Raw genomic sequence first — 24,617 nt, 5'->3', positions numbered from 1 at the left:
CCACCCCTATGGATTACAAATGGCTGTCTGGTTGAAACGACGCGTGTGACGGGGGGTGGGGAGCAATCGACTTTTTTGGGGGCAAAATGAATGTACGTAGCTGAAAATAGACACCAACATGGGTAGCCTACAAGGTACTTGTTAAGCTTAAGGTTATGTATTGATATTAGCTAGTCATCTTTTAGCTAACATTAGCTAGTCATCTTTTAGCTAACATTACCTGCATCAGCAGTTTTACTCAACTCAGTCGGTTAGTTTGGAGGGAAAAACTGTGAAAAGTTCTTTGCGTTTTGCTGGTTTGCTGCCGTGATTCTAACACAAACCTACGTAGCTCCACAGCAGCAGCAGGTCTCCTTCACAGGTGGAAACCCAGCCGGAGCGTCTCAGCGTTCATGTTGCGTTTAAAGGCGGCTCGGAAAAACAGGTTACAACATGTTAACAACGGATTAAACAGTTTTAACTGATAAAAGTGACAGAGGACACAAATATGGGTAGTGTGGAAGCCTCTACTGTATCAAATTGACATAGGAATAACAGAGTTGGCCATTCTAAGGTAAAAACCCAGCGCATACAGTGTTCATGTTTTTTTTTTTTCATCCAGACGGCATCCCGCGCCCCCCCTGCAATAACATGGCGCCCCCCTAGGGGGCGCACCCCACAGTTTAGGAACCTCTGTCTTAGAGAAAGCTGAAGCTTGGACATAATTGGATATTTAAATAGAGCACTGATCACAGCATGCCTCAACATCTACCACGGCTTGGTTTCAGAAGATTTCCTACTTGGTTGCCCTTCATACTTATGTCACTTAACATGCTAAAATGTTCTGGTAGGATTTGAAAAGGGCGGGTGCAGCACACAAACACGACAACATTAATGAACCAGAGGTCTCTGCCCAGGAAGAGTGGGATGAGGTTCCTCGGGAATACTCCCAGAAGCTGGTCATATAATGGAATTAGGGTGCTGTACTTAACAATTTTGTTCATGAAGGGGTTGAATAATCTACAGACTGCAGAAGTAATCAAAAGTGACCTTTTACAAATACATTTTTGAAAAACCTTTTGTAGTATTAGCTGTGTTGAGCCTTTTTTGAATTGTTTGTTGCATCTGCTGTTTTGCATGATACAAATAAACTTCATTAGAATTGAGTGTTAAGTGCTACTGCACTGTAACACTCGGAATGTATTCAGTTTTAAACAGACACACAAATTAAAGTAAAGTACTAATGAAAAACCTGAGCAAACTAATCTATGTAGAGACAAAATGCAGAAAATGAATAGAATAGAACAGAAATACTTTTATTTTTCAACATGGGGTAATTCAGGTTATGTGCTCTATGTAAACCCCAAAGGGTCTTGAACTCTGTGCAACGCTATGGTCCTCCCAACCCCCACACACATATTTTTCAAGCTGCTTCTGAACTCGCACAAAGAGAATATAAAAAGCAAAAGTTGTGTGTGCGAGTTTTCCTTGGCATGTCTCTGAGACGGGACACGGCGCAGTGGAGGGACGACAAGAGACAAAGTCACAGGAGCTGATTGCTGCAGCGGTTCTCTGTGGGTTCGATGTTATGTATTTATTACGTGTGGTTTCTGTGTGAACTTCCGTTGAGTCATGTCTGTCTGCCTGCCTGAGATCTTGTTTGTGCATCTGATTGTCACAGTTTGCAGAACATTTTACAATATGCGGCAGAGCATGAGAAATTTTACTTCGCTCTGTGCAGTCCTGTTTGTGCCAGCAGCAGAACTATCTGATGACATTATGACTTTACAGCATCAAATGAGTCAAAGTTATTGTACTGTTGTGGATGCCAGCTCTTGTAGCTCTTGTAATAAGAACATTGCGTCAATCAGACCAATGAAAATTAAACTAAATTAAGACAGAGAAAGTGTTTTTATTTTGTTCCTTTACAATAATTCTCTTCTCTTTTTCTGTGTTTTACCTTTTCTTCCGCCTGGCTTCTCCAGACATCATAGTGCTGATCGCGTCAGTGGCAGTGGTGTCGTCGGCAGGCAGCCAGACCAACATGTTTGCCACCTCAGTCCTGCGCAGCTTGCGTTTCCTGCAGATTCTTCGGATGGTTCGGATGGACCGAAGAGGTGGGACCTGGAAGCTGTTGGGATCCGTTGTGTACGCGCACAGTAAGGTCAGCAGAAACAAAACACACCGAGAATCACACTGAATGGACTGCCGGTAAAGCTTTGATTGGTCAGGTTTCCGATAAGCCAAAAACAAACAAACACACAAAAAAAAAACAACAACCTAGACCTAAAGTTATACACATACACACACACACACACACACACACACACACACACACACACACACACACACACACACACACACACACACAAATACCAAACGTTTCTCTTCTGTGTCAGGCTTTAATTTAGAATTTATGAAAAAATCAGCTGATCCAGAACTTTCCTAAAACCAGAAAGTTAGAGCTCCCCATAGCTTTAAACTACTGCTGTTAGTTTACAAATCACTAAACGGCTTAGCAACACAATAACACAATACATTATAGATCTGCTGTTGTTGCATCAATCTTCCAGATCAACCAGGTCTTCTGGATCTGATTCTGCTGTGTATCCCCAGAACCAAATGAGGAGAAGCGGCATTCAGCTTCTATGCACCACAAATCTAGAATAAACTTCCAGAAAACTGCAAAGTAGCCGAAAAACTGAGTTATTTTAAATAAAGACTAAAAATCCATCTCCTTTTCAAACATAATAAATGAAACATCGATGTTTGTTATTGGTTTTCTCTATTGTTGACTGTATGGTGTTTTTTTTATTACTTTGTATGTTTATGTTTTTTAAGATGTAAAGCAGTTTGAACTGCCTTGTTGCTCAAATCTGCTATACATATAAACTTAATTGATTGATATTACACACGTAAGGTCCAAAATACTAGTTAGACGTAAAAACGGCAAAATTGCAAATTGCATTGAAGTTTTGTCTATACTGTGAGCGTGAAGATCTGCATTCTACATATATAATTCTATGTACATATATACTTTTTTTTAAAGAAAGTTTGAAATCCTGGAAAAAAGTATAATTGTAGGCTATCTTTTAATAATAGATAAATGTCATGTGACATCACAGAAACATAACGGTGAGATCTTTCACATATGAATCAATACATATACTCTTCATCTACACCTGAAAAATAAATAAAACATAGTTATTTAAAACAATAATCTGAAAACATAAGGGAACCAGTTTAATTTGTGCTTTTAATCCTGCAACTATGTGTTGAAAATCTAGTTAAATTTAAACTCAGAGCTCCGGCCAAAACATTTCTAGCACAGTTTCCCCTCCACTTCCTGCTCTTTTCCTTTGACTCACTATAATCCATCTGCCTTCACCTCCTACAGCCCACACAAACCTTTTCTCTTTTATTTCTGCCTGACATATTTGTGTAGAAACCACAGTGGGTCATTTCTGCTTTTCTTTGCTCTTTCAAAGCGGCGCATTCAGATAGACTCCTCCTGGTAAAATGTTTCACACTACACAAACAGGTCGAGGTTGAGTACAAGACGACAACGCGTCTTATACAAATTCTTTGATTCCGCTCCTGCATCTGACTGTGGGCAAGCTTTTGGCCGCAAAATTTGTTTCGAGTGGATCTTTGAGGAGAAAACGCAACTCATAAAAGGATCACATGGCTGCATTTATGTCCTGTTGTTACCTCAATGAGATGTTGCCACATGTACATTTACTATTTTAGCTTTTAGCTGCAAACAAAGTTTCAAATGACTGTTTTAAATGACGTGAGATTAGCAAAGTGTTGGTTGGTGCTAGTAAACATCTCGTAGTGCCAGACCACTTACAACATCTGCAGAAGTTAAATGAAATCCTTATTAACAAAGATCCATAAATCAAACTTTAAGACAAAATTTTCATCCCAGATTTTTGTAAAACTGATTCCAGCTTTTCTTAAATAACTGGAATTATAAACACATATTTCTTTTTCTAGCCTTCCTGCAGTGAGGAGTCATTAGGAATATATCAAGAGCTTAGGCAACTTGACTTTGCTAGTGTGAGAGCAGTCACTGTAAAAGTGGGTTTTGCTTAGACAAAATAACAGACGTGGGATTATAAACTTGCTTTAAGTTTTTAAATTAGCAATTAGCGTTGGTGGTGCAGCAAGCATTACAAAAAAGTCATGACCTTTATTTAGGCTCTTATCTTAACACTGCCAACATTTTGAAAGCCAGCACATTTCCTGACAGACAGGTCTACAGCTGTAAAGGATAAAAAGGAGCAACTTTGAAAATGCCTGCAGGAAGTCTCACTTTCTCACAGCTTCAACGGTTCAGACACGACTTGGACTTAATAAAAAAAAATGACACCTCTGGTGTCCAATCTTTAGAAAATAATTTAATTTTAAAAGTGAGAGAACGAATGATTCCTTTCATAAAAGACATGGATTTAATTCTGTTATTTAGCCACAGTTAAACGTGAATGCTTCCTCTGATTTCCTTCCTGCAGGAGCTGGTGACTGCCTGGTACATCGGCTTCCTGGTTTTGATCTTCTCTTCGTTCCTCGTCTACCTTGTGGAGAACAAGTTCAACAAAGAGTTTGCCACCTATGCCGATGCGTTGTGGTGGGGCACGGTAAGCTTTGAGGAATTAGCTGTAAATGCCAGTGTTCAAAAAAGTAGCAAAAGAAAGGCGTCATCCTGAAAGTTTCTAGGCATCAACCCAATATATCAGTTGAATGTCTTGGAGCAGTGAAGTTCAGCTGATAAAGTAGTTTCTCTGTAGTTTTACTACTTTGAATGCTTAAAATGTCTCTCTTTTTTTGTTTCCTTATTCAATATGTCTGTGAGAAAACTTCGTAGCAAAAAAGGTCATTTTTAAAGCATTTAAATGTAAACGCTTTCAAATTATGTAGAATATTTTGCATTTATAAAGAGATACACCACACAAATGTTCTTACAAACTAATAATGATTTTTTTTTTTTTTTTTTGCTGCCACAGATTACTCTAACAACCATCGGCTATGGAGACAAGACACCAAAGACATGGACAGGACGGATGCTGTCCGCAGGGTTCGCACTCCTGGGTATTTCCTTCTTTGCCTTGCCTGCTGTAAGTATTTTCCCTCTCTGTGTGTGTGTTTTTTTTTTTTTTAATGGTATTTATTTCATGGATTTGGTGCCGATGAAAACAGTGAAAGGACTGTGACTGTGCTGAGTTTTGAGTAACCTTCAGTAACGGTAAAAATATAACATATGTACTTCATGACCTCTCGTTTTACATATTTTGGACGCATCTGTGGTTCTGCGTGTACCAGATTTGAAACATTTAAGCTTCTTTTGTTTATTAATGATTGGAGTGTGTGGTTTTGTACACTTAAAGTTAAGTCATCAATACAGGAAAATGGCAAAAGCGACTGAAATGCCTTACTTTTTGCCACAAATGAACTGAATGTGTCTATATTTTTTGATTTAGTTTAAGGAAAATACTGAAATCTATGTGTATATGAGAGAGAACCAACTGATGCATGTCTCGTCAGGGTATTCTGGGCTCAGGCTTTGCCCTGAAGGTCCAGGAGCAGCACAGACAAAAGCACTTTGAGAAGAGGAGGAACCCTGCAGCCTACCTCATCCAGGTAAAGTTTGAATTTCTTAGGGACCCTTTTCCTGAATCTGTTCTTTAAAATCTCATCCGTGGTAACAAAACCTCTTCATTGCCATGTGCAGCACAAGAACTGAACCAGGACTGGAACTGGTTTGACTAAAGAGGAGCAAAAGTTTACATTATTGTGCAAAAGTATTCACATTACATTCCGTCATGCTACAACCATTATACTGCAGTATATTTATTGGGATTTTATTTGCTAGGCCACAGGTGTCAGCATCCAGTCTTTTAAGGGCCCTGCAACTTTCAGATGTGTCTCTGCTTCTGCACACTTGAATCAAATAAGTAGTTCATTATACGTCCTCTGAAGAATTTAACGCTGGGCTGAGAAAGTAACATTGATTCATGTGTGATTCATGCAGAAAACCGATCCTCAACGACTCCGGATCAATCCGGTCTGACGTTCCTTTATAGACCAGGGCAAAGTAGTGCATATTTGTGAAATAGAAAGAAAACAGTTTTTAAAAATATGTTGTATATTAAAAAAAAGAACTACTAACTGTGGCATCCAGTTCCATTCAATCCCTGTAATAGGACGTTTCTACAAAGTATTGAGTCTCTTTTTTCAGATTTTCATTGGTGAAAAAACTGTTGAAACTAGACGCCATCTTCCTTCCACCGTTCTGTACCACTTTGAGCTGCATTACAAGAAATCCCAATACTCTACATTGCAGTTTGTGGCTGTAATGACAAAACAATGAAAATAATAATAATAATAAGAAGAATGTTGCAAGGTATTGTACCTTAATATCTGAATTTTAATGAATGTGATTTTTAAACATGTTTACTTTTTCATCCTCCAGCTTCTCTTTTTTCCATCCTAGACCTTTTTGGACAGTAAATCTCATTCTCTCTAGCCGCCTCCATCTTCACCCAGGGGTAGCCTCTAAAATCTGTTTTTACACACATTCTTCCAAAAAATACACCAATCTTCTTCCCTTTACTTCTTCCTCTCCTCTTCACATTTCCCCTCATGCTTTCTTTTCTTCTTTGCTCTCCTCTTTTGCTCATACGTCGTCTCTTCATCTTGTGCATCTCACTGTTACACCAGGCTGCGTGGCGTTATTACTCCACTGACAGGCCCTATCTGGATGCCACGTGGCGGCACTATGAGAGCCTCCTGCCAATCAACAGGCATGTATCCATGCCTGACCTGCATCCGGGGCCAGATGTGTGACACACCTGTGTGTTTTTCTTTTTTTTTTCTTTTTCACTAATCACCTGTCTTCATTAGTTTTATCATTGTCCTGATCTACTTTGTGCTCGTCTTTATGGTGCCCTCTTTGACCCTGATTTACTTGTTTGTTTTTTTGCTTCGTATTTACCCTTATTTCGGGTGGGGGGGTGTTTTCTGTTTGTGTTCTGCATGCAGTGTGTTTGGCGTAGTTATGCAGCTGATGAGAACTCGGTTTCCGTTGCTACCTGGAAGCCTCACTTGAAGGCGCTGCATACCTGCAGCCCTACAAAGTAGGTACAACTATGACAGCTGATGTCTATATTTGGTGTTTTTGTCACACTCTCTCTTGGATTTCTGATTTAAGAAGAATTACTTTTGTTGCAGTCGAACGTATATTACATATTTCCCATATCAGATTTATTACTCAGCCTTCCATAATTATTGATCCTCCATCTATCTTTTATTGCATAAACCTAAACTTACATCCAAAAGTCAATTTGAATCCTAAAATCTCAAGCAACAATCCCTTCTCACCACTACCGCACCAATCAATCTTTGAATTTGAGGTTCTTCAGCTCTCTTAAAATAAAACGGCACAAGGTACAGTCTTCCTGTGTCTGTTGCTCAGAAGAGCAAAATTTAGTAAACAAAAACAGGAGACTGTTATTAACAAGGGAAGAAGAACGCAAAGTGAATCCCAGTACAACCTGATGGAGCTGTAAAGGTTTTTAAAGTAGTAGCCACATAAACTGCTATGACAAGTTTGAGCCTGGAGTTGTTTTAGGATGTCATAAACTGATTGATTCTGTCTGGCTCAGCATCTGAAATCCCTGGGTGAATGTTAATCTCCATTCCTCCATTGTTCGGGGAGTCGTCTGTTGTGATTAAGATACTCAATGTTCGTAGCCTTTCTGCAGAACCCCATTTTAATAAAAGCTGACCCGTCCCTTTAAAGATGGGGAACAATAATCCGTCTGTAGAAGAGTTATTGGACGTCTCTGTTCGCTTATCAATTCTGGTCTGTCTTGTGTAATGGTGTCAATAAAAAGATGTTTGAAAAACCTTAAAGCAAGAAACAAGAACTTATTTTATGACATTAATATCTCAAAAAAAGAAAGGCCCATTTATTATTCAGATGTGTCTGTTCACCCAAATGTTTCGCTGACTTTTCCAGTGAAACTATTGTTGGAGCATAAAATGGGCATTTATAAAGACATGAGTTAAAAAAAGAGAAGAAACATTGACTAGTGAAAAAACACAACTTTCTCCTTCTCAAAGAATATTTTTGTTTCTTTTTCCCATTTGCATGCTGCAGTAGTTAGTGTGTGTTTTGCTATTTTATTTTTCTTTCTGAGATGCATCCCAGTAATTAGTGTGTTGCCTTCTGTAAATTATGAGTACTTGTAAAGGCTGCAGTTGCTGGAACAGTGCCTCGGCAAAAAAACGTTTCTATCTTGCTGATTCTAAGAAACACATTGTTGTTTTTGCAAGTTTTAGTTTTCTACTAATAAATCTTGAGTGCAAAGGTTTTGCCCTACCCCCCAGCTTTCGACACCCACTGGTTTCAATACATCATACCAATTGTTACATCTACATCCAGTTTGTCATGTTGGCTAGAAAAGTACAAGCTGAGCTCCCCACAAATAGAAAGCACCATCAAAAGTAGGGTTCAGTGCTACATCAATTGACTCAATATGTGGGCTAAAATCTTAAGAACCATTAGAAGATGAGGAAAGTATCCGTTTATGTAGTTAGTTTGTAATTAGATCTCCAGCTAAGCCCGACTACCATAGACTTTTTTTTTAACACGTCAAAAAAGACGCCACTAAAATGAAACTATCACCACATTAACTTACAATGAGAAACAGTTGATAGTTTCCCACATTATTTACTGAAGTTCAGTAAATAATATTAATATTTTTTTCCAGACATGAGCGTTCTGAAAGATTTTCATTCTGTGTAAAAATAAATTGTTACCAATGGCTAAATTCAGTTCATATTTCATTCATTCAAAATGCGGCATCATTAGCTGTAACTGCAGGCTCTTCCATTAGACTAAAATATGCAAAAACACCATTTTTCTTTCTTTTGAGCTTTGTTATTATTATTATCATTATTATTATTAATAGATAATTAGGAAAATATGTTAGAGAAGCCATGTATAAAATGTTTTCTCATATTTTTTTTCTCTCTTTTTCTCATCTGCCAACTCCAGGAAGGATCAGGGAGAGTCAACCACCAGGTTTGTACCTTTTTCACTGCAGATTCGCTGCTAGTTGGTGTTAGAAATTTGATTTCAGGACCGAGGATGACTCTGTGTAGTTGCCTTCTGCCCCAGCACTTAGCCATTACTGCCATTTATTTGTAACAATCAGAATAAAATATATATATATATATATATATCTTGCTGCCGCCATTATTTGAGACACCTCAATCAATATATTCAGCTGCAAACGAGACGGGATTCTTATATTGCCGTTATATTGATTGTATTTTTTTAACTTGGATGAAATGTACTTTTGGTACCAAACCCTGCAAAATCCTGCAGTCATGTTATTCTAGAATAAGGAAGGCGTTAAGTTTTGCAAATACTGATTTATTAAAGTACCCCGCTGATATGGAAGCACATTGTCATTATATTACTAACTTAATCAGTGCCATTGTTTGTATCTACTTTTTTCCTGATTTGGTCAAAGTTTTAACCATTGTTTACCTAACTTTATTTCCTCTTGTAAATTTTTATTATCAAGCATTTAAGATGGGGGCGGGAGGATATGAACTTCACATTTTATCGTAAAATGCTGTGGTATTTATTACAAAAAAGCAGTAATAAGCAGCAATAAAAAGTACTACAAACATGTCAATGCATAGAGTTCAGAGTCTTACAAACATAATCATTTCTGCTCAAATGATTATGAGTAGAAATGATTATGATGTGTCACTTGATCACATCAATTATATTAATTGGAACCAACTGTGCTGTTAAACAGTACTCATTAAATTCAGTCAGACTTTGACTCACAAACTCATCATTTATTAACACTTTCGTTGAACTGACAGTGGAATAATCATATTTCTAGTAGTACTGTCAGTCTGACAAATATCAACAAATAACCAGTTGTTGTTGTTGTCATTTATTGCAGGATGACCCTTTGTTTTTAATTATGACTGGGAAACAAAAATCCTGCTGACGGGACACAACTTACTGTTTCCCATCCTCATCAAAGAGAAATGATGTGCTTTGAAACTCTAATAGCCAGAAGATGAGGAAATACTCTGTACAAGTGATTAAATATCCTCAGGAGACTTAACTCTTTGTGTTTGTGAATGACTCATTCAGCACATCGTACAGTTCATTTTGACAAGTGCAGCTTGAAAGGAAACTATAAAAAGTTATTTTGAAAAAATGATTAGCTGTCATAATAAAAAAAAACCTGAAATCCCTCCTTTTGTCTTCATAAACAGCAATTTTAAAAGATTTATACAATTAGGAGGACTTGTCATGTGATTACATTCTTTTTGAAAAGTTATTTCTATGTTGCATGTTTTAAATGCATTTATTACAGTGAATAAGGGCAAAAATGCAAAGGCAACTTATTTGGTCTTCTACCAAATATTCTTAGTTGTTCTGCATTGTGTAACTTTATGCAGCAATCATACATTGGAAGACGTCACAAAGTTGATCTAATTAGGTGCAGAATTGCTTTCAATGATACATTATCTTCATATAAAAAACAGTTTTTGCTTAGATAAAAACTCCCTTTTTTCACACGAAGGTTTGGAGAATTTCATTGATCTTTCTGCAGTAACAGAGAGATCAAAAACACTTTCAGAAAAAAAACACTATCAGCCAGGCTGTGTTAACCGCATTGACACAACAAAGTTGATCTAATCAGAGCAGCTAAAGGCAGAGGGTAATGATATTTTAGTCCACTAAAAGCTGTTTTTACTCAGGCGCTCAATGACTCATTGGTGCTTCTGTTTGTTTAGTGCTTCATCTCAAAAACAATAGCGCCAAAAACATTTTTTTTTTATTTATTTTTTTTTTATTTGGGACAAAAATAAAACCTACCCAAACGCATATAAACATATTTGTCTTTTTCTCAGCGATTACTTGCCTCAGGTAGCCTTTAATTTTTTTTTTTTTATGAGCTATTCTTCTTTGTTTGTCTGTATTTATACAGCACATTTATCTAAAGGGTATGTATTAATGGTGTTGATGAATTTCCAGAATCATTATGGGAGGATAGCGATTAGGGCAGCAAGGCCAGTGTGATGTAATATGTTTTGTGTTTGCAGTTATGAAACAGAGTAAATGTTTGTCTGTGAAGAACCACAGCAGCACAGATGCCGTCACATTTGTTGTTCATAATGTGAAAGTCATTGAATAGGTAGATTAAAAAGCCTGAATCGTGCCCTGTGCGCAATATGCCGAAGCATCGGGATGGATAAGCCCAGGAGGGATCCAGAAACCTCTGCACACAGTGGGCTGCAACTGTATTACTTTATCCATAAAATAAATCCATAGAATATTATGCGCTTAGGAACAAAAATGCAGCACAGGCAATGCGTAAATGACAATGAAACAAGCAAATAGAGATTCACAAGACTCTGCAAAAAGGTTCCTGGCCTCATGCTGTGATTCAAGCACTTGTTGCCATGGCCTGCTGGAATTCACATGGTTAAAGGAGTGATATCGACATGAAGTGCATGAGTCACCAAATTGCAGCCTTTTTTGGACGGTTCTGCAGTAGATGTTAATTTTCCTCCACTAAGCTCCTGTTCTGCTCCCTCTAAATGCCAGCGCTCGGGATGCCGAAACATCAGCGCTGACTCCGCTGTTACTTTATTCTCGGTGGGGGCTTTTGTCATAAACTTAATTTATTTCTGTAATTTAATTCAGAAACGGAAGCACGTGCAATATGGATTCGTTGCAGACGGAGAAATGCATTTCAAGTGGTTTTCCGTTTGTGTAGATAATTAGGGTTAATGAAAATCACAATTGGCTTCACAGAAAATCGGATGGCAAAAGATAAAGAAAAGGTATTTTAAATACTAATGTATTATGTTGTGGCCTACAAAAATGTGCTTAGGACTCTCCAAGTATCTCCAACTAAACATTGGGTTTCTATACTGCGTTAGCGGCAAGTCATTGTCGTAATGAACCGAAATTAACACTTGTAGTATATAACTCTCTGTGCTATGAATTCATATAACTCGAATCTCTCTTTTCTGACAGTGGAAAAGGTAATGAGGTTCAAAGTCATTTTTCACACCTTAAAAAAACCTATCAAGTAACAAATCATCATGTGTCTATCTCTCCTTGGTTTCTAGTAAAATTCATAGTAATAAGCAGAAGCTACTGAGGAGTTATACCGCTCGGAAACATAGGTACACGGCATCTCTGCTCCCATGTTCCATGATGTGTTTTTTTTGTTTTGTTTTGTTTTGCTTTTTTTGGGAATGCTGACTAATTCTTGGTGCATGGACGTCCTTTGGAGGCTGCAGAGCCTCAGATAGGCCAGAGCAAGCTAGTGCTGCGGGAAAACATGAGTCGCTCTTAAAATAATAATTAGCCTTCCTTGATATGTGCCTGAGTGATGTGCCAGTTTGCTTGATTATATCCAGAAAATTGATGAAGAATTGTGCCGGGTTGCAGTCTCACCTGCAAATTTAGTAAATTAATCAACATTTATGAGCTTTTTCTTGAGTGAAATGTTCTTGCTTTTTCTGGTATCGTTTTTTTTTTTTTTCCTTCACTCACTTCTCTAAATCGAACTTACGCACTGCCTCACTTGATGTTTTCTTTTTTTTTTAATATTCACATTTTATTGTCATCAAATCCAATGAAAAAGATCACAAGTCACCATGACTAATTGCAAAATGTGCCTATGAAACCAAGCTTGAATAGAACTTATGAGAACAAAATATGCATTACTCCACAACCAAAAGTATTTTTTATAACTTTTATAACTTTTTTACGGTGCTATTTGGATACTTTTGCAGAAACAAAGTACTGATCTTTTAAATTAATTTGCTGACAATATGTTTATTTTATTCTTGAAAGCAAAATTACCATGTTTAATGCGTTGAACTTAGCCAATTTAAATAAATCCTGCCTGAGTTTGTTGCACTGCTCATGCTTTTGCATGTTGCTACTCTGCATTAAGCACACTCAAACATTCCCTGACCTTGTAAACATATGAAATATGTTTATGAAATATGTGAAAGTTTCACAACTTTCATATTGTATGAAACATATGAAAGAGAGAGAGAGCCAGACATTCCCCGTATCACAACCACAAGCATAAATGTGTTTTAATCGTTCATGGAGTGGACTAACACAAAGCATCATGTTATGGTAATATTTTCTAATTATGTAGAGATTTTGGAGTATAGTATGCTCTACTTTTCTAAAAACTAAATTAAGCAATGGAGAGACTTTGTTTTCCTTTGTCCACTTTTGTGTCTTGCTAACTAAGTTGTTCAAAACAAATACTTTAATATCATCACTGCACATCTGATACATCATCCCAAAGCAGAGCTAGCATTTTATATATAGGACCCCCATCAATATGCATGTTTGTCTTTTCCTCCTGCCCTCCAGTCATTTACTCTTATCTCAGAAAAAGCTCTAAATGACATAAATTCTACGCAAATAAGCAAAACTTTACCAAAAGATGAGTCGGATTTCTGTTACTGAGCTGAAGCTTGAATTATTAACCAATGTTTTTCTGTCTTTCACTTCCAACATCATCACCTTTTTTCTCTTTCACACTCCAAAATACCTCTGTCTGCACAACTCCTCGTCCTCCAACTTCAGCCAAAAGTTAAGCTTCAAAGAGCGTGTGAGGATGGCGAGCCCCCGCGGTCAGAGCATCAAGAACCGCCAGTCGTCCTCTGTGAACGACCGGCGTTCTCCAGTGGCCCACGGTGGCACAGAGAGCACCAGTCCTGCCAAGGTTCAAAAGAGCTGGAGCTTCAACGACCGCACGCGCTTCAGACCTTCGCTCCGGCTCAAGAGTCAGTCCCGCTCCACCACTGACGGTCAGTGACACCGCACACCCACCGAATGTTTCCCTCAGAGCTTTACGGCATTGGCTTTGGCTGTGCCAATCAGAAATCACAGAAGGATTCATGCTTCAGAAAACGTAAAACAAAAGAACAAAAACAGCAAAAAAATAAAAAATAAATAAAAAAATCACACTTTACAGAGCTCTAGTATGAAAAGCGTTAGGCCAATCCATTCAGCAAGTTCCCAGGGCAGTTTGTTTTTCATGTAGGGCAAGATTGGTCTGGATAGATTTCCTCCTCTGATAAAACAGAACCATCATTTGAGAAATATTATTTATTTACTCAGGTTTTCTTTATATCACATTAAAAATGTATTCCATTAATCAGAATTATTAAATTTAGCCAAAAAGACAAAACAGCAGAAATCTCTTTAGTTTTTGTTTTATAAGTAGGTTATTTGGGAGAATTTATCAGTAGTTAATATCTTATCTGCAGAACTTGACAACTTGAAATTAAATAAAGAAAAAGAAATTTGGACCATACATGTGTTTTAATAGCCACCCAAGACAATTAAATAATAGAGTGGTGCCAAGACAAGATATGTTTCTGTTATTTATTTGAAGATTTCTGTCTGTGTAGTGATTTATACCAAAGGTGCCTTATTATTACACAGCTGTCACCTTTCCCGGTTTTGTTTAATTATGCCTATCTTGGATTTAGCTAAGAGTTTGTGAGCTAGTCAGTTAAGAATCTATCAACTACAGTTAGGTGTAGTTGATAGAAATTTCATAACTAATCACCTGCTTTCACTTTTAATGATTTTTTTTTCATTGCCTAATGTTTCTGCCTGGTTACACTCAACATGTCCTACTTTGCAATATGGACTTCAGTTGGAAGGTCATTGATGTCAGACCAGCTGTTTGTTAGAAAAGTGTAAATAAGCATACATTAAAAATGCGGCAGTGCTGTGAAACCCTTTTACATAATCAGGCGTCAGACTTTTTAAGCTGTCATTGCAGACGTCAGAAATCCAGTAATGGATTTAGTTTTTAATCCTAAAAAATGTTTAAAATTCATTTAAATCTAAAAGCTTCATCTTGTTTTTGTTTCTTTCTTTAAAGTAGAAGCATGCAGTAAGAGAATGTGTCACTCCAAGTGTTGATTTCATCTGTTTCCCCACCTTATCCAACACAACTGCTGTCCCAAACCACGGCAGACAGCTGAGGAGAGAGAATCGGCTGTCTCTCTCTCTCTGTCACCCTTTCACCAGTTGTTGTATGTTGGACAGCTGGATAGATGGGGGTGTTATTTCAGTGACTATCTGGGCTGTCTGAGCCATACAGCTGGCTAAATGGAAACAAATTCCAGGTTAGTCAAAATCACGCTGATTAGGTCGTTCTCAGTGTCAAAATATTAAATATTTTCCTTTAGATGCGACTCAATTATAGACAAAACCAATATTTATGCGCCGCACTACAAGCTGTTTGAGTTCACACACATGCTCTGTACTACTACAGTCCTTATATTTGAGTCTGCAGTCAAGCTCATGACCCCTTGCTTACTTCACCAGGATGTCGTAACTCAGAAGGCCCATGAACAGATCTGCTGTTGACGATAAATCTTAAAGGCACACAGAGGCCTTTTTCTTTACAACTAGTCCGCAGTTCCAGAAGCTTAAAAATCGGTTCTTCCCTCTTTCCCTCTCCAATCACTTTAAATCCTCCTGTCATCATTATGAGACACATAAAGAGGCACCAAAATGCTTTGTTCCTGGACCCAGCACCTATATACAAATCAGGATTAGGGGCTTGATGAGGTAACCTCAGGTTCAGCTGCACAAGCAGTGCATGATAGCTGCTGTTGTGTTCATAGGTTTCCTGCTCGTTGTACAAGTAAGTGGACAGTCCTTCTCTTCTGCCTGTTTCATAAGCAGCAGACTCCGCTGTGACGGGGGACGATGCCTTTGATGACAAGGGCTGCCACTGTGAGATCTCCGTGGAAGACTTGCTGCCCTCCGTCAAGACCGTCATCCGAGCTGTCAGGTTTGTCAAAGGAGATTGCGCTTTTCTTTTTCCATCCAGCTAATGCTTTCCCCTTTTGTTCTGAATGCAAACAAAGCCTGATTGCAGCACACTGCGGTCTAGCAGCTCCCCTGATTGTCTGCACTCAAAGGACTAAAATGACCGGAAGTCGTTCTTTTTTTAGTTTTCTTTTTTGGGGGCTGCATAGCCTCCGTGGCATAGTTTATATGCAGGAAGTATAGTTAGTACGGTTTTAAACAATGCAAACTTGTGCATGATTAGTAAAGACACAACGGTGCCTAGCAAATGTATTTGAAATCACTAAAGTTTCATAAATGTAGTTTACAACATTGCAATGTTTCAATGGGATTTGAGGTAACTCGAAAATGATCTATTGTTTATGTTTTATCTTATACAAATAAAAAATGTAAATATATATTGATAGTTTGTAGAACCACCTTGACTGCAATTAAAGGCACAACGAGTTGTCAGTTTTTTTTTTGTATGTCTCAATCATCTTGTCAAATCTAAAGTTTTATCCATTCTTCTATGATTGAGTTTAAACTCAGTCAGAATGGATGGAGATCATCTGCAACTATATCCAAGTCTTGTAACAGATTCACAAAAACAGTGTTTTTTTTATTAAATTGTTTTTGGCTAAACTATGCTTTGATATAACCATATAGCTCTGATATGGTTCTGGCTGTTTTAAGGTTGTCATCCTGCTGGAAAGTGAACTTAGGCTTTTGAAGCCTCTAACAGGTTATCTTACTGGCATGCCCTTTTTTTTTTTTTTTTTTTTTCTTATTCATCTTCCCATCAACTCTGACCAACTTCTACTGAAGAAAGATCTGCCCACAGCATGATGCTGCCACAAACACTGTGGGGTGGGTTTGTTCTGGGTCAAATGCATTGTCAGTTTTCTTCCACATATAGTGTTTTGCATGCAGACCGACAATTTTTGATCTTATTGAACCAGAGCATCTTCTTCCACATGTTTACCGTGTCGCCTGAATGGTTTTGTGACAAACTCCAAGCAGGACATTAATGGCTTTATTTCAGCAATGACATTATTTAAAATGACCAGATTTGTGGAGTGCAGGGCTATTAGTTATCCTGTTGCTGTAAATCTGTGCAACTCCTCCAGAGTTTCCAATGGGCCTCTTGGCTGCTTCTCCGATAAATGTTCTCAAGATCACTTTAAAATATTACAAAAGTAGAAACAAAGTACAGCAAACTCAGAAGGTGACATAGAATTTTTGCTCAATATTTTTTGGCTTTTTTTTTTTTCTTATCCATTTTGGGGGCAATTCTTGTCTTCAGTTGTCTTTGGGCGGGAATCAGTGTGTAGCCAATGCATGAACCTTGAATCTTGTTGCTCTCAGGCTGCAGTAATACCCACTGTTACCATGTGCACACAAGTCACATCTTGCTGAACGGTTCTGTCCACATTCTTCATTTTTTGGGGGCATTTTCCTTACGTACTAATTATGCAATATTCAAATATGTTAGCAAGAAGGAGCTTGTTCCTAAAATGTAATTTTTTTTCACACCTTTTGTATCTGCTTAATGTTCATCTTTGTATAACTTTTCTCCTGGGTTAGGAGAGAGCACCAAACCTAGGAGCTCTCTTCTTGGTTTACATTCTGTTGCCTGCTGGCTTTTCTTTTCTGAAGACTTATATTTATTCTCAGCTCAGCCCTGAGGCACCACAGATAAATAAACCCTTTCACAGAAATTGTGTAACATGCACACAGCTAAAATACGCAAGCACATCTACACACGATGCTTTTAGAAAATTTAGGAGGAAAATATTCAGGTGCTCAGACTATTGTAGACAAACTAATGGACTGGATTTAGCATGTCTCATTCAAACGGACGGATACATTTTATTTTATAGCCTTGAGGTGTAGCAGCAGATTCTCCTTTCTGATTGGGTCAGAGCGCCCTCTTTTGACAGAAATTTGAAAATGTCTCTGCTTTTTCCTGCAGGATCATGAAATTTCACGTCGCAAAGAAGAAGTTTAAGGAGACTCTGCGTCCGTATGATGTCAAAGATGTGATTGAACAGTACTCTGCCGGTCACTTGGACATGCTGTGCCGCATCAAGAGTCTGCAGACCAGGTAGGAAGAAAAACTGACTGCTGTAAGCTGTCATTCCTGAGGCCTCTGAGCTGATGAATGTGTTTCTGTGTGTATTTATGAGAAAACATATTGTGAATGCGCATAAAGATAATGATATGATCTATTTTCTTTATGCACACGTGTACCTCTGTGTGTGTATATGTTTGCTTTCCTCACAGGCTGGACTTGATAACTGGCCCAAAGACCCTGAGCACTGCAGCTAAGACAGTTTCCTCCCCGTCTTTGTCTGTGTTTTGCAGCCAGGGGAGGAAAAACTCCATCAGGGGGTCAGAAGTCCCCCCATAGTCCTTCACTGTTTTCCATCTCACATGGGTTTACCTCATATGACACTCAGTCAAATCATGCAAACAAATTAAAGTCTTTTATCAGCCAATCATAAGCAGAGATTAATTAATTAACTAATCAGCCAGAGATCTGCAATCTGATCTGTGTTTGCCAGATCAGATACAGGAAAAAAAAAAAAAAAAAAATTCTGCCCTATTTCTTAATTACGTCAAAACTAACAATAGTTTTCTTCCTTTAAATGAATTCATTATCAAAGTGGATTGATTTATGATTTTTGTGCGTGGAATTATATTGACCTGGAAAGACATGATTGGCGCATTTCCACTTTTAAGTGTTATGCATTAAAAGTAATTCCAGAATCTCCATTTATCTTTTTTAATGTTGTGAACAAGGGTCTTCTGAGACATTGAGAGACTTAACCTCTACGTAAAAGGTGTTCAATTAAAGCTAAAAATCTTCTCATGCAATATGTTTGCTACTTTACTACCCCAGTCTGACACAAGGCTTTAATAGTGGCTTTGAATTGACTGAGTTGTTAGGGGCAAGCAGATCTTTTCTTTTCTCTGTCCTCTGATCCGCTGAACAAACACTAACGATGTAATTCCACTTCTGCCTCGGGTTGAAATTCTGGCGTTCCTCAGGTGTCTGGAGCTTCATGCCACAGCATGTCACAGTCACACACACACAAAATTTACCTTCACACAGCAAATATGATGTCAATCCTGTACTAACACTGACGACATCTGTCGCAGACTTGGGTGCAGTTACTGAATTTAACTTGCACTTTTGAAATTACTTTTGTTTTTTAAATTGATATGTAAGGAAACTACTATTAACTATGCCTCGGGCCTGTTAGTTGGCGCGTGGTAATGTTTTGCATCAATTTAAACAATCCCTAATTGAAGCAAGTCAATAAAATGCATTTATGTGATGTGACTTTAGAAACCACACACACTCATGTTAATCAGAAAACATGAACCTCACAACAACTGGTGGAGGAAAACCGCATCTCTTCAGTCTAAATGTTGGGATCCTTTGGGTGTCCTTGGTTTTCTCAGGCTTTTTTTTGTTTTATTAGGTACAGTTTCTGTAATTGTAATGGAATTAAAAGCATCATGTTACTTGTTAGATGAAAAGCGAAACAGAAGAGCATTCTGTCAATACTTGAATGGAAGTTTTGGCATCACCATCATCACATTTACATTTTTCTTTTCGAAAGTTTCATCTTCCGACAAAAAAGGGGAAATTTTAACTAAAAGTAAATATATGGAGAGGACTACTAACTATATGAACATTGCATTACTATTGTCTCAAGCCCTTTCTGGAGTTAATATTCCTTTTCCTAACATTTCTTTCTTCTGGGCTTTGGGTTGCGTTTTATTTTCCTGATAATTTTTCTTCCTGACAAATTTTTTCTTTGTCTGCTTGTTTTTGTGTGTGTCCGGTGTTCATCCAGGGTGGACCAAATCCTCGGGAAGGGACAGGTCACTCTGGACAAGAAGATACGAGAGAAGTTGCTGTCTGATGGAGACATGTTGGAGGACATGAGCATGCTGGGTCGTGTCTGTAAGGTGGAGAGACAGGTGTGTGTGAAGCTTTGGTGATCAACATATTGTCTTTCAGTGAACTCCAGTGAGATGTTAATAGCAGTGCATTTCTGCAAAAAAACAGAAAGTTCATTTAATTTACTTACTTGGTTCAAAAGCACATTTTTTTAACCTTCGGTGCTGTCGCCTCTTTTTCTTTTCTACACAGGTTCAGTCAATCGAGTCAAAGTTGGACTCTCTGTTGGACATTTATCGTCAGGTTTTGCGTAAAGGCTCCTCTTCGGCTCTCACTCTCTCTTCGCTGCCCCTGTTTGAGCTGGAGCAGACCTCTGACTACAACTCTCCGGTCTTTAGTAAGGACCTCTCCGGCTCCACTCAGGTCAGCTGTGGCGGAGCGCTTCCCCCGAGCGGCTACGCCACACGCTCATCAACCAACTCCCAGCTCTCGCAGGGAGGGCTTCACCTCATTCTAGCGCCTCAGAACGAACTCAACCTTAATCTCCACGCCTCGTCGTCCACGCCTCCCTCGGGCCTCGCATCTTCCCCTTTTAGCCCCTCGCCGCTGCCTCATTATCATCATCATCTGCAACATCATAAACAGGTTCAGGCCACGTCACCTGAAAGTGGCACCGACGAGGCTGTGGGGAGCTCCCCCACTGTCCTCACCCCGAACAGTACCAGCAGTTCTGGGGGCCGGGGAGTAGGAGATGAAGGCTTTCCTCTTTTGGCAAGGCTTCCGCCGCCCCCTTCCAGACAAACCGCCGGCCCCGGCAAACTGATCCAAGGGACCTCTAGAGAGACTTCTCCTGAAATCAAGAGCTTCTGCAGAGGTCTGCATAGCCACACGGAAGACAGTAACGTTGGGAAGGACCTTGGACTTGAGTTTGGATTGAGCACATTAGGGCAGCAGCTACAAGGGAACACGAATGGTACTGGCAGGCTTAACGCAAAGGAAGAAGGCTGCTGGAGGAGGCATATGAGTCTCGAGCTGGAGCCACTCGTGCCATCAGCGCCAGGTTGTTGCTCGAGGCCCATCCATATGGACCAGGGAATGGGCAAATCCATGTCAGTGCAGGACCTGGTACAGGTAGGTCCTGTTCATGATGCACACCAAAGCCACAGTCTTTCATCTCCAAGTCCAAGTACAAGCAGTGACTCTCCAACAGGCTTCAACAGTTGTTGCCAAGACCTTGGGGGAGAGAGTGGCGGTACAAGAAGAGGATGTTGGGGCGAGGAGGACCTCTTTATCAGTGACAGGGACATGGAGGGGCAAGGGTTCGACTTTTTGTCACAGGGGACATCTGAGGCTCGCTCGTTTTCTTCTGAGCGCCTGAGGACAGCAGATAGAGCGGGGGCAGGGACCCAGGACTCTAACCGGAGCCTGGCGGGTGGTCCGTCATCGTCAGCCTCCACTGGCAACGTCGAACTGCTGAACATGCCGCACGTACCGCACGTACCGCACGTACGGCTAAAATAGACCCACTAAACATTTGGAAGAAACACAAATCTCACCTCAGAGACTGTTTTTTTTTTTTTTTTTTAATCTTTTTTGGAGGGGAGATTGACGGGTGGGTGGGAATTTCACATGGGGTCTTGTCTTCTTTTGTTTATTTTTTATCTCGATTCTCTTGATAGGATTCTGTTTTTTTCATACAGGCTAATCATGTTGGCATGAGTTACTCTGTGTTTTAATGTGTGTTTGATGGATCTGAGATAAAAGACGAATGCCAAAAAAAAAGGAGAAAACGATTTTTGAATTAAATGAAGTAGTGGATGGGTCGATGTGCTAAGTAGCATGAACTGCATGTTTTCAGTAAAGCACAGATAAGAAACTACACCTACAAGCATGGCCACCCACCACCTTAATAGTTTATTGTGAGTTAAAAAGCTTGTTGTGGTCCATGACAGGTGAGAAACGTGGGCATTTTTTTTTTTTTTTTTTTAATAAAATCATAACTAGGAAGCCAGATCTCTGCAAGTAATTGATCTGACCTGTGTTCGTTCTGTGGGTCACAGGAAATACATATTTCATGAAATCCACACATTTTAGGCCTCTTTTTGAATCATGTTCATTGAACAATCCAGTTACAAAGTGTGCACATCTCTGATAAAATGCTAGCTTTTTGTGTTGATAAAAACTGAGACCATAAAAAATTCCTTTCTGAAAATTTCAACAGTGCAACTGAAAAAAAACCCAACATTTCTACTTCTGAGTGAAAATCTAAAACATTTCCTGGTGCAAAATTGTGCACACCCTCTAAACTTTTAAAATTTAGAGGTTAAAAGTCCCTTGATTCAGTTTCAATTTGGAAGAACAGGCTAAGGCCAAAAAAAAAATAAAAATGATGGTCCAAATCCTTCACGTGTCTGAAAGAAAACCTAAGATATAGAGAGATGTCATTTTTCAGCATCACAGTCAAACCACTGCACATGCAAATCAACAAATGAATGACTGCTCTTGAATGAAACCTTTTGGAATAGCCTAGCAGAAGTCCTGAACTCAAAAAGAGTATTTGTAGGATCATCTGTAGACGGTTGTAGACAAGAAATGTTCTCACGGTCTGACATTTCACATTTGAAGACTTTTTCAACTTAGAGCAGGCCTGCGTTGTTGTTTTCTCAAGCATGGCATGAATCAAATTCATCTAAGTATGTTTTATATTTCTCCTCTGACGTATTTGTTTTTCAGTGGCATTGGTCGGGATATAAGTGAAAATACATTGGGACACATTTTTGAAAAGATTCTTCATGGTCTCATTTTTTTACATCACAAAGTACCCTGCAAAAATAATGAGTGGGACTTTACCTTTATGTCTTCACTGTGCAATTTGTAGTGAGCAACTTACTTCAGAATCTCCTGAGCAAAACTGAACAGTAGTAAGCAGGCCTTCTTACATCAAAATGTAAGATCTTTTTTTTAATGGCATTTATTAGCAGTTTTTTTCTAAAAACCCTTCATGAATTCATTCATGCAAAACACAGGAGCAGAACTGCACAGCCAATCTCCATAACAGAACAACACACAATCTAACTTCATGCTATACTGCGACAATAATTGTTAATGTCTGCCAATGTCTAAGCTCCATCCTTCATACATGCTTTTTTCAAATGAGTGGGGGGTTTCTAGGACACTTGAAGTAATTATGCCTTGTCCATTTTACTTCAGCTCTGTGCAGCTCCTCATGATGACGTAAATGTCATCATTCCCTGAAGATGCTGTGAAAATATTCTGAAAGTGTGATTTTGGGCATCAAATACATATGTATTTAATTAAAAAACATCTTTCAGATAACAGTTTCAGATAACAGTTTCACACACACACACACACACACACACACACACACACACACACATATATATATATATATATATATATATATATATATATATATATATATATATATATATATTGTAGAACTGTAGAACTACACCCATGTGGACAGGGAGTAGTTTTTATGACCAGATAGATGTTACACAGTAACGACGGTTCAGCAGTGGAGTGAAACATTTGTTGAATGTCATTTTCTGGCTCACAACTTCTGCTAGAAAATATGTGACGTTTTTTTTTATTTCAGACACAGATACCCTTTAGCTTTTTGCCATCTGCTTTAAACTAACTCTTGATGGAGATTATTTTCGGCTTCTTGAACTGGACTTGAGATCCGAATGTGTATCTTATTGATATTAACTTGAGGTTTCTTGAACTGCTGAGCAGTGAAAATACAACTTACCACTATTTTTCCCTTTCTGTTGCATGGAGTAGACCAAGATGCAGTGATGCAGTGACAAGGCCTTATTATTTTTTAAATGTTTTTACTAAAGCATCCAAAGCCTGATTAGTTCATGAGCACCTTGGTACATTTTATAGATTTATATTAAATACTTTGAACCGGGAATAAAAGCTACAATCCTGTATCATTTTTAAGTAAGTAAAATTAAAAAATGTGTGCGTGTGTATGAGAGTGGAAAGGATCATACCCTTCTAGTCTGTCAGTTTAACAGAGCATTGCTTATATCTGATTATACTTATCCTCTTAGCTGTAATATGGATTTAAGCAAAAACAACTTGAAAGACAAAAATGTGTCATTACATGTGCTACCATTGAACAAAAATGATCAACTCTTTGTAAAAAAAAAAAAAAAAAAAAAAAAATTAGGAATGCAGCTGCAGGATCTTATAGAAAAACCAAAGCAGTAATTATTACTTAAATGTTGTTTTTAATTTAAAACACACATTATATTTTTCTACGTTTTAAGCATGATAAAGCTCACCAATATTGACGGAAGAAAAATAAATGTGGAATGTGTCTCACATTTGCAATTTGGCAAGAATAAAAAGTTAATTTGTTAAACTATATTGTAAGAAATAAACTAAAGTATTTATTGTTTCAGTTTAAGCTCTAATTTGGCCTTTCTAATTTTGACAGATTCCTTTTTTTTTTTTTTTTTGCTGTGGAATATAATGCATAAAAATATGCTGCAGGTTCTTAGATGAAGGGAGCAGTTCAGCAAACAACGTCAGCTAAAGAAAAAAACATCGTTATATCTGCATGACTGATGTGCAGCTTTCCACAAATCTACTATAGTTATTGGGCTCTCCATTTTTTTCCATTTTGCTTTCCACAGTTTCTAGTTTTACTAAGTAACTGTGATATTAGAAAATAAAATAAAAAAGACTTGCAAGAATGGCTGTAAAGTGTCAGCTTAACTGTAAAAATATGTAACTAGTCCAAAAAAAAACGTTACACTACTTAGTTATGATGCAGCTTTAAAAGTATGT

The 24,617-nt window shown here is 38.3% G+C and overlaps 1 protein-coding gene across 4 annotated transcripts in view; it reads left to right on the top strand.

Annotated features, from left to right (window-relative positions):
• The window catches only part of kcnq5b (potassium voltage-gated channel, KQT-like subfamily, member 5b), a 109,949-nt gene extending 87,101 nt beyond the window's left edge, over positions 1 to 22,848 (top strand). The window contains exons 4-15 of one of the 4 annotated variants that reach the window (XM_015039627.1): positions 1,965 to 2,143; positions 4,494 to 4,619; positions 4,986 to 5,096; positions 5,524 to 5,619; positions 7,021 to 7,115; positions 9,041 to 9,067; positions 12,160 to 12,216; positions 13,649 to 13,872; positions 15,770 to 15,881; positions 17,853 to 17,984; positions 19,747 to 19,873; positions 20,046 to 22,848. In XM_015039627.1, the coding sequence (XP_014895113.1) occupies positions 1,965 to 2,143; positions 4,494 to 4,619; positions 4,986 to 5,096; positions 5,524 to 5,619; positions 7,021 to 7,115; positions 9,041 to 9,067; positions 12,160 to 12,216; positions 13,649 to 13,872; positions 15,770 to 15,881; positions 17,853 to 17,984; positions 19,747 to 19,873; positions 20,046 to 21,314 (2,555 nt within the window). In that variant the 3' untranslated portion in view covers positions 21,315 to 22,848. The remainder of the gene's footprint in view (positions 1 to 1,964; positions 2,144 to 4,493; positions 4,620 to 4,985; positions 5,097 to 5,523; positions 5,620 to 7,020; positions 7,116 to 9,040; positions 9,068 to 12,159; positions 12,217 to 13,648; positions 13,873 to 15,769; positions 15,882 to 17,852; positions 17,985 to 19,746; positions 19,874 to 20,045) is intronic. The other 3 variants (XM_015039628.1, XM_015039629.1, XM_015039630.1) reach the window with 3 other exon arrangements.
• The last annotated feature ends 1,769 nt before the right edge of the window (positions 22,849 to 24,617 follow it).

This window comes from Poecilia latipinna, unplaced genomic scaffold (assembly GCF_001443285.1).
Source record: "Poecilia latipinna isolate Pla-1442-1.1 unplaced genomic scaffold, P_latipinna-1.0 Scaffold478, whole genome shotgun sequence".
NCBI classification, from domain to species: Eukaryota; Metazoa; Chordata; class Actinopteri; order Cyprinodontiformes; family Poeciliidae; genus Poecilia; species Poecilia latipinna.
The sequence above is the reverse complement of the archived record's forward strand: the minus strand, read 5'-3'. Positions and strand labels throughout refer to the sequence as shown.